Source organism: Carcharodon carcharias, chromosome 19 (genome assembly GCF_017639515.1).
Source record: "Carcharodon carcharias isolate sCarCar2 chromosome 19, sCarCar2.pri, whole genome shotgun sequence".
Classification (NCBI taxonomy): domain Eukaryota; kingdom Metazoa; phylum Chordata; class Chondrichthyes; order Lamniformes; family Lamnidae; genus Carcharodon; species Carcharodon carcharias.
In genome coordinates this window covers 79,105,593-79,116,058 of record NC_054485.1, presented here as the reverse complement: position 1 = coordinate 79,116,058, position 10,466 = coordinate 79,105,593, and the positions used below count along the sequence as shown (strand labels likewise).

General features: G+C 45.5%; 1 protein-coding gene across 1 annotated transcript; it reads right to left on the bottom strand.

Annotated features, from left to right (window-relative positions):
* Positions 1–2,099: 2,099 nt before the first annotated feature.
* On the bottom strand, positions 2,100–8,595 carry LOC121292001 (zinc finger protein 271-like). The gene is made up of 2 exons (XM_041213730.1): positions 8,560–8,595; positions 2,100–4,560 (listed from the first exon to the last, which is right to left on the bottom strand). Exon 2 carries the CDS (start codon positions 4,196–4,198, stop codon positions 3,167–3,169), a length of 1,032 nt encoding a protein of 343 aa, XP_041069664.1. The 5' UTR covers positions 4,199–4,560; positions 8,560–8,595; the 3' UTR covers positions 2,100–3,166.
* Between the last annotated feature and the right edge of the window lie 1,871 nt (positions 8,596–10,466).

Here is a 10,466-nt window from a genome sequence, read left to right as displayed (position 1 = left end):
TCTGGTGGGAGAGTCCAGAACAAGGGGGCATCACATTAAAATTCAAGCCAGGCTGTTCAGGGGTGATGTCAGCAAACTCTTCTTCATAAAAAGGGGAATGAAAATCTGGAACTCTCTCCCCACAAAAATCTGTTGAGGCTGAAAGACAATAGAAAATTTAAAAACTGATTATTGGTTTATAGTTAGGCAAGGGGATTAGGGGTTACAAAGCCAAGGCAGTTAGAGTTCAGATATGGATCAGCCAAGATCTAACTGAATGGTGTAATAGGCGCAAGGGGTTACTCTCGTTTATACATTCCTTAAATTCCTCTCGATTGCCCTCTCCACTCTCATCTCCAAGAAGAATTAGTCAGTGTTATCCTCTTCAAACTCCAGCTAAGCTTCTGACCCTATACTCTCTCAATCACAAAGATCATCTACCTCCCCTCTGTAATATGGCCCATTTCCAACATCCCCTCCAGCTCTGCATTTGTCATTCTACTGTTGAAATCCTCATCCATGCTCTTGTTGCTTCTAGGCTAGGCTAGACTATTCTAATGCTCCCCTGTCCAGTTCCCATCTTCCACCCCCCATAAATTTTAGGTCAGTTAAAACTCTGCGATCTTTATCCTAACTCACACACCTATCACCCCACTGTTCGCTGACCTATATTGGTTCACAGGCATCCACCCCCACTTTCCTCCAATTTAAAATTCTCATGCTTATGTACAAATTGCCCTTTAACCTCACCTCCTCTCTAATTCTGTTACCTCTAACCTCATTTCCCTCCATGATCTCCATGTCTCTCCAATTCTGGCCTTTAGTACATCCACACCACTACCTTCACTTCACCATCGACAACTGTATCTTTAGCCATCTAGGCTCTATGCTCATGAAATCCTCCTTAAACCTTTCTGCATCATAATCTCCCTTCTCATTTCACACCCTCCTAAAATGCCACCTCTTTGACCTTTTAGTCATCTCTCCATCCAAGGCTGTCGTCTATACAGTCATGAGTTTCTGCCATAGGTCTTCATGTGACTGATTACGCTGATTCTCAACTGCAGATCTTTGTCCATATGAGGCAGGATGTTCCATGGGGTAGCAGGATCTGGAGTACACAAATCGCTCCATTTTATTTCCTTCTCTGTCAGCGCACTGACTTCATCATTAAGGTTTTGGGACTTGCTCTCTCTGTGACTCACTTATATTCAGTTCACATGAGTGTGGATACTATGGGATACAAACTGTCCCAGCTCTCTTCCTTCACTTACTGGATATTCAGTCCTGAACATGAGAGTGGATATTATGGGATAATATCTGTATAAACTCTGCTCCTTCACTCACTAGATATTCAGTCTTGAACAATAGTGTGGATATTATGGAATTCAATCTTCCTCAGATACTGAAGCGATCCATGCCCAAATGCAGCAAGACCTGGATAGTATATAGGCTTGGGCTGACAAGTGGCAAGTAACATTCGCATCACACAAGTGCCAGACAATGACCATCTCCAACAACAGAGAATCCAACCATCTCCCCTTGACAATCGATGGCATTACCATCACTGAATCCCCACTATCAACAGCCTTGGGATTGCCACTGACCACTAGATCAGTCTTATAAATACTGTGCAGGTCAGAAGCTAGGAATTCTGCAGAGAGTAGCTCACCTCCTGGCTCCCCAAAACCTATCCGCTATCTGCAAGGCACAAGTCAGAAGTGTGATGGAATACTCTTTACTTGCAGCTGAACGCAGCTCCAACAACACTCAAGAAGCTCGACACTATCCAGGACAAAGCAGTCTGTTTGACTAGCACACCATCCGCCACCTTCAACATCCACTCCCTCCATCACTAATGCACAATGACAGTGTGTGTACCATCTACAAGATATACTGCAGCAACTCACCTAAGCTCCTTCAATGGCACCTTCCAAACCCCAACCTCTACCAGCTAGAAGGACAAGGGCAGCAGATGCATGGGAACACCACCAACTACAAGTTGCCCTCCAAGTCACACACCATTCTGACTTGGAACTAAATCACCATTCCTACATTGTCGCTGGGTCAAAATCCTGGAACTCCCCAACAGGACTATGGGTGTAATTACACCACATGGACTACAGCAGTTCAAGAAGGCAGCTCAGCACCATCTCCTCAACAGCAGTTAGGGATGGGCAATAAAGGCTGGCCTAGCCAGTGACACCAACATCCTGAGAATTAATTTTTTAAAAATTGGTATAAAATCTGCTCCTTCGCCCACTGGATATTCAGTCCTGAACATTTGTGTGGATATTACGGGATATAAACCGTATAAGCTGTTCTCCTTCACTCATGTGAACCCTCTTGGTTTTCAGTCCCTTACAACAGCGGTGCCCAACCTATGGATCGCGATCTCCCAGTGGGCTTACGGGACATATTGGGTATACTGATACTTTTCGGGATGTTTGGTGATCTGGTGAAAAGTTAAATTGGCCTTCTTGAACCAATTGGACTAATGGTGGGAGAGGTTCCAAACAGACACTGGTGAGTCAGACAGTGCTTTGGAATGACAGCTTCCCTGTGCAGGCAGTAAAGAGTAAACAAGATAGACAACTTCAGTGCAATGGAAGTAGGTGACCCAGCTCCAAGTCCATATGGAGATGTCGGTGAACGGCAAGAGAGGAGGAGTCAATGAAACAGTCCTGCCACATGCCACACTGGAATGGTTTGTCTCCAGTGTAGGTTCGCTGATGTTCCAGGAGGTCCAAAAACTGGGTTAAGGCTTTATTACAGAACTAAAACTGATGGGTTTCTTCCCTATATGAGCGTGTTGATGGACCAGGAGAAACGTTAACTGTGTGAAAGCCTTGTCACACACCTCACACCTGAATGGTTTCTCACTGGTGTGAGCCCGATGGTGCTTCAGGAGATTGGAGGTGTGAGTGAAAGCCGTTTCACAAACATTGCACATGAACAGTTTATCCACAGTGTGAACTCACTGGTGTCCCAGGAGGATCGAAGATGTCACAAAAGATTTATTGCAAACCTCATCTTAAAGGGTTACTCCCAAGTGTGCATCTTCTGGTGGAGCAGGAGGAACAAGACATTGTGAAAGCTTTGTTGCACACCTAACAATTGAATGGATTCTCACTTGTGTGAAAGTGTAAATAGAGGGTCGATGACTCAGAATGATTTGTCACACGTCTCACACCTGAATGGTTTCTCCTGTGTGAATGCGCTGGTGGTTCAGCAGAGCCAATGATTGTGCAAAGCCCTCATTACACAGCTCACAAATGAATGGCTTCTCTCCTGTGTGAATGCGTCGGTGATTCACGAGTGTTGATGACCGTGCAAAGGCTTGGTCACACACCTCACATTTGAATGGTTTCTCCCCTGTGTGAATGCGTCGGTGATTCACAAGCGTCGCTGACCGTGTGAAAGCTTGGTCACACACCTCACACTTGAAGGGTTTCTGCCCTGTGTGGATCCTCTGGTGCATCAGGAGTTCAGACGATTGGGTGAAAGCCATCTCACAAACCTCACACATGAATGGCTTCTCCCCAGTGTGAGTGCGTCGGTGTCGCACAAGCGTTGATGACCGTGTGAAGGCTCGGTCGCAAAACTCACACTTGAAAGGTTTCTCACCTGTGTGGGTCCTCTGGTGCCTCAGGAGATCAGAGGATTGGGCGAAGGCCATCTCACAGACCTCACACCTGAAAGGTTTCTCTGCTGTGTGATTCCTCTGGTGCATCAGGAAGGATGTTGAACTTGTGAAGGCTTTGTCACATACCTCACACTTAAATGGCCTCTCCCCTGTGTGAATGCGTTGATGTTTTCGGAAGGAAGACGAGTGGGAGAATGATTTGTTGCACACTTCGCATGTGAACGGTTTCTCCCCTGTGTGAATGCGCTTGTGATACAACAGGGTTGATGATTGTGCAAAGCCCTCATTGCACACCTCACACTTGAAGGGCTTCTCCCCAGTATGAATGCGTCGGTGATTCACGAGCGTCGATGACAGTGTGAATGCTTGGTCACACACCTCACACTTGAATGGTTTCTCACCTGTGTGGATCCTCTGGTGCTTCAGGAGATCACAGGATCGAGGGAAAGTCTTCTCACAAACCTCACACATTACCGTTTTCGCCCCAGTGTGGATGCTTTGATCATTCACCAATATCGATGACTGTGTGTACACTTGGTCGCAGACCTCTTGTTTGAGTTGTTTATCTTCCATGTGAGTCAGTGGTTCAAGGGGCTCAATGAATGATTGAAGCTCTCACCACACTTGGAGCCACTCACACTTCTTCCCAGCCTCACGCTGACTGATCACCCACAGCCAAACCTTCGGAAAGGTTGGTTCTGATGGAAGGTTCCACACCACTGACCAGTTTCAGATCTGATGATCTGTCAAACCTCCCTTGACCCGAACGATTTCCAGATGATGGTTTCACTGCCCAACCTTCTCTGTGTTGAGCAATGCTGTGAAGGGTCTGGATGTCTTCCCACAGTTGTGCAGTTGTTCCTTGGGTGATAATCAGTATCTATCTGCGATGTCTATCCTCTCTGTATTCTCTGGTGTAGTACGATGCAATCCTTCTGTAAAACAGGAAAAGGAAACATGATTTACTCCAACTCCCCTTCCTCCTTTGCTGAAGGGACTGACTCCTCAGTTAGAGACTGTTCCACAGTGAGTGCCAGTCTGCTATTCCCCTGTGTGACGGATCAGATGCAAATCCTTTATTTTTCCTCACTTGACTGTCACACACCCTCTGTTTCCAGCAGGGACACTGGATAGTGACCAGGAGCAGACAATGTGGCTACTTTCTTTCCACTACCCAGCCCCCATCTTCCCAGGCATCATGAGGACAATGGAAAAGACAGCTGGGCAGAGTGTAAAACGGGCTTTCAATTCACTATGAGCTCGAGTCGCGCTGGAAATGACCGGTTTTATGCTTAGGGTATGTGTTTAATATAAAAATAAACACTCAGGGAAATGTTAATTCAATGGAGATTTTGGAATTCCTCCCCTTGTTTTCCAAAGTTATTTGAAGAAAACAGACTGGGCAGGAAGTGCTAGAAGCTGAGGAAAATATTGCTTCAGTGTAGCTGATTGACGGGTTCTGGTTTATCCTGGGAAATTAGATACACTGCACATGCTCAGACTGCACATCCCCAATTCAGCGATCAGCCACAGCACTGGGCAAAACTATCAAATCCAATCCCAGGCTTTTGGGAAAGGCCAAGGCCTCAGGTCAAATCTTTAATGAAGGCATTAAAAGACATTCCAATAAATGTCTCTCCAGGTATAGCAGCCGAATTGCTGTGGTGCTGGATTAACAATGCAGAGATTAGTCATTTGGTAGTACAGAACTTGAGTATTGCTGAAAAAAAAGAGGCATTCTATCAAAGCTTTTCATCTTGCACTCATCAGGACACTTGCTAGAAGCCACATGTATTCACAGACAGGGCCATATCCTTTACAGACAGACGGAGCATGTCCATGCATTGTGCGTTTTTAAACTAAACAAATGGGGCGACAGCTGTCCCCATGGCAATGCCTTGACCAATCTGAGCCGACCAGCCTGGTTTGAATTTGAACAAAAATCTGGCAGTTAACTGTTCCCTGCTGAATTTGTTGTGGCAACACCTCAACCAATCAGAGTCCACTTGCCAATCAGTCAGCACTCTCTTCTCATACAGTATAAATTGTTGTTGCTTTTACTATTGGTGTTCTTGCAAACTGTCCTGATGAGTTCAAGATGATAAGGTTAGGCTGCATGTCTTTTTTTCAGCAATAGTCAAATCCAGAGATTGTGAGTTCAAATCCATATAAAAGTTGCATACATAGAATTACAGAGTGAAAACAGGCCCTTTGACCCAATTGGTCCATGCTAGTGTTTATGCTTCACATGAGCATCCCTTCTCCTTTCTTCATCTCACCCTATCAGCATATCCTTCTGTTCCTTTCTCCCTCATGTGCTTGTCATTTCCCCTTAAAGGCATCTACGCTACTCACCTCGACCACTCCATGTTGCAAAGCTGAATTTTTTAAAACAATGAAATTTGCTGAACATGAAAAATGTCAGCTTGTCCCAAAAACCCAAATATTGTCTTTCAGGGAAGAGAAACTGCTACAACTGCCTGGTGTGGCCTATATGTGATGCCAGCCCCAAGCAACATGGCTGACTAACTGCCCTCCAAAATGGCCTAGCAGTCACTTCTTCCTCAAGTTCTATGCCTAACTGCAAGGTCCAATCCACCATACCACAGCCTTCACCACAGGTAGGGCAAGGAGGCAGATCCCAAATCCACCCCATCTAAAATGGGGATCGAATCCTGTCCATTTAGCACCAATCTGATCCACATCAGCTGTCCAGCCAACTGAGCCACTGCAATCCCACCACCGCACCCCCCCCACCCCCCACCCCTGCCACCCCACCCCACCCCCCCCCACCCCCCCTCCCCCCACCCACCCCAAGCGGTATGATTTGCTACGGCAAAAACACTTTTACGTGCGTGTTGTGGCCTGGAACTATGGATAATGACGGTAGAGGCTCCCATTTCATTCCATCACATGGCTGACCAGGAATCTCTCCCGCTGTTCTCACCTGCTATTAGCATATGTTGAAAGGATTTACAGGTTTACACAGGAGTAAACAGCCCCACAACCAAAGGATCAGAGCAAAGATCTGTGGTCTACAACATCTTGTCAAGAATTGTGGACAATCAGTGAAGTAGCAAGAGGTGGCAGCTCCATGAACACCTCCATCTCCAACTATGTTGGAGCCTAAATGAATGGAAGAGACAATGTGAAAGTGTCCCAGCCAAAAATAGTGAGTGGATGATCAAACCCAGCTTCCTCCTGAGGTTCAGGGAGAACTCCCATCCAGGCCACTCAAATCCTCCTATCGAGAAAACTCAAGTCAGGTGTGTGTTATGAATGCAAAGTTTGTAAGGTTGTTATGGTTTAAACCATCTTTGAAATTTAAGGTAGAACAGAATATCCTGGAAAGGTGAGTTAATAGGAAATTATATAACCCTGCATGGCAACAGGCCAGGTGGTTTGGTTACCAGGGGACAGGTTGGGACTTGCTGAGCAAGATGCAAAGTGATCTCACCTAAAACAAAGGCAAACAGCTGGGACTGACTGTTCAGACTTTCTGTCTCCGAGATTTGGACAGAGAGAGAGAGGCAGACTGATAGATCTCACAGAGAGGCCAACTACTGAAGCCAGTGTGATCAGCGGGGAGAGGTGAGGGTGTCATTTCTGTGGTCTGCCAGGCAAAGTGCAGGAGGGAACACGGTCTCTAGTCTAAGGAATACAAGACGTGTGTCTGGGCATGGCAAGGGCTGGATCTCTGGATGAGACCTTACTGCTGGTATTTGGTTCAGAAAGTGAGAGAAGTGCCTTTCGATTGTCACTCAAAATTACAACTCGGCAAAACTGGGAGAAACAAACCCACTGAAACTGAGGGTAATGTTGAACTAGTTTCTGTAAAAACTGTGCTTCTGCAGAGAGCGTGACATAAAGCTGAACTGTGGCATGGGCTGTTAAAAGTTAAAGGTGATATCTTTTCTGTAGTTTAGTGTGTTAATTGCCTACTAGTTATTGCTTAGTAGTTGTTGATTTTAATTGTTTTAATATAATAGCAGTCTTAAATTTGAAACCTTGTTGCGCATTCCTTTAAGTTGGTCACTGGAAATTCAAATATCCTTTAAAAGTTATCGGACTCTACGGGGTTCATAACAATACTACAATCAAAAACACGACAAGCAAGATTATCTGGTGGGAGATGGCTGTGTGTACATTGGCTGCTACAATTAGAATAGGGACTGCACATCAAAAGCTGTAAAGAGCTTTGGGGCATCTGGTGGTTGTGAATGGTTCCATATAAAGGCAAGAATTTTTTTAACCTTCCTGAGCAAGGTACAGAGATAGGTGGTGGGAGGTCTTAGTGGGATTTGAAAGGACAGCAAACATCCAGATCCCGACACACAGAGTGAACAAAAACAGAATTACCTGGAAAAACTCAGCAGGTCTGGCAGCATCGGCGGAGAAGAGTTGACGTTTCGAGTCCTCATGACCCTTCGACAGAACTGACCAGTTTTTCCAGGTAATTCTGTTTTTGTTTTGGATTTCCAGCATCCACATTTTTTTTGTTTTTAACAGAGTAAACTGACCGCACACAGTCCACAGGATAATAACCAGCTCCCAACACACACAGAACTCAACAATAGGAAATCATTAAGAATCCTCAGACACTCTACACCTCCCAGATAATTACACCTCACCTTCTCTGATTCAGTAATGACCCATCAACAAAACTCAGCCTGTAAATCAGAAGGGAAATGCTTCCAATAAACACACTCAATATCCAGCACACAGCTCCAGTCAAACAGTTCAGCACAAAGCACCCAGTAAACAGCTCTCTCAGCTGGATCTTCTCACACAGCATAAGGAACATTTCCACACCTGATTCCCCACAGAATAGTCAGACTGTCTGAATATTAGTGTTCTACTTCTACTCCTGCTCCTAATTTGTACGTTTGTTTGATATTGTGGGATAAAATCTATATGCACTCTACTCCACTCACCTTCTCCTCACTTGGTTTTCAGTCCCTACAGGAAGTGAACCAGTTGTGGAAGAGGAAGAGGAGAGATTGGGCAGAGTGGGTGGGCTCTCTGATTGATGTCTCTCTTAGCCAATCCAAATATTTCTGGAACAACATGAGTTTACTGAAGCTTGGGAAACTGACCCGTGAAACGGAGGCGACTTTGAGCAGCAGATCAGGTGGGGGTTTGAACTCCTATCTAAATAAAACCTCACTTATTGCAGCTGCTGTCTCCATTCCTCTGGCAAACGTTTCAGAGATTTTTACTGTGGGAATAGCATTCTTCATCCTCAGAGGCTTTCAATCTGACATCATTGTGTGATGTACACACTCAATGTGTTTGACAGCAGATCAGAATAAAAAGACTGAAAACATCCAAGGCACTGATGACGTGCAGTGGTGAGATCAGCACATGCACAGGAGAGGGTCACAGGAGGGAGAGACAGGAGAGAGGGACAACGATTGGGGAGGGGGGGTGGTGTTGGGAGAGGAACAGGAGAGATGGACACGGGAGGGAGAGGAACAGGAGAGTGGGACACGGGAGGGAGAGGAACAGGAGAGTGGGACAAGGGAGGGAGAGGGACACAGGAGGGAGCAGGACAGGAGCAAGGGAGAGAGAGGAGATTGACTCTGCTTGGAGAGTGACTCAATAACTCGGGGAGTGAGGTGGGGCTCATTGTGTAAGTATATGCCCCAAGAGTTGATATCTGACAGTGGGGTCGCCAATAAACAACACCTCCTCCTCAGTGTGTGGTGCAAGAAATGATGGCATTAGCCCAGAAGGAAGGGATGGACCTTGTCCCAAATCAGCTGACCATCAAGTCACTCCCCTTCCCTGAATGTGGCTGTGATGTCCGAGTTCCTAATAATGAAAACATTGTGGGATGCTCCACACAGTATTCTCAGACGGCCATTACACTCTTTCTGTTGCTTTTTGTTCTTGTAGCTCAGAGTTTTTGTTTTACTCATTCATGGGACATGGGCATCACTAGCTAGGCCAGCATTTATTGCCCATCCCTAATTGCTCTTGTTCAGAGTGAACATGTAGGCCAGACAAGGTAAGGATGACAGATTTCCTCCCCTAAAGGTTATTAGTGAGCCAGATGTGTTCTTTTACAACAATCGACAATGGTTTCATGGTCATTATTAGACTTTTAATTCCAGATTTTTATTAAATTCAAATTCCACCATCTGCCGCGCTGGAATTCAAACCCAGATCCCCAGAGCATTATCCTGGGTCTCTGGATTACTAGTGGTGTACTGGTGTACACACTACACCATGACCTCCCCATGGTCTCCTCGTGTAACCTTCAATGCCACGTGAGTGCTATCGATCACTCCCAGCACCTTGGGGAAGCAGCTATTCCGTAAAACTCCAGCAACCTCTCCTCCTGTCATCTCCCATCTCTTCTCTTCCCAATTCACCACTTTCATTATCATCCTCTCTTATACCCATCTTTTTCCCATCCAATCTCTCCTCTTTCCTCTCTATATTTCTCCCCTCCACTACCTCTCCTCCTCCAGCATTTTAAAGATGAGAGGGATAGAGAGAGAAAGAGTTTAAATAATGCTCTATCATAAATGAAAAAACAAAGCAAAAACTCCATGCAATAGAGGTAATTAAATAATTATGACTTTATTAAATTTTTTATAACTAATTGTCCTGTTTGTGTGACATAACTGAAATGTAGTTTGCTGAAATAATGTAGACTGGATTCATGAATATGACTGACTGTTGGTGCCTGAATGACCACAAACCCTGAGTGTAATTTGAAGAGCAGCCTCAGACAGGCGCAATCGGCAGAAACTCACCGCTCTCATTATTCCCATCTGGGGCCGCGGTCGTTTCTGTGGCTGGTACCAGCTTCCTGGGTGATGTTTAATAACCT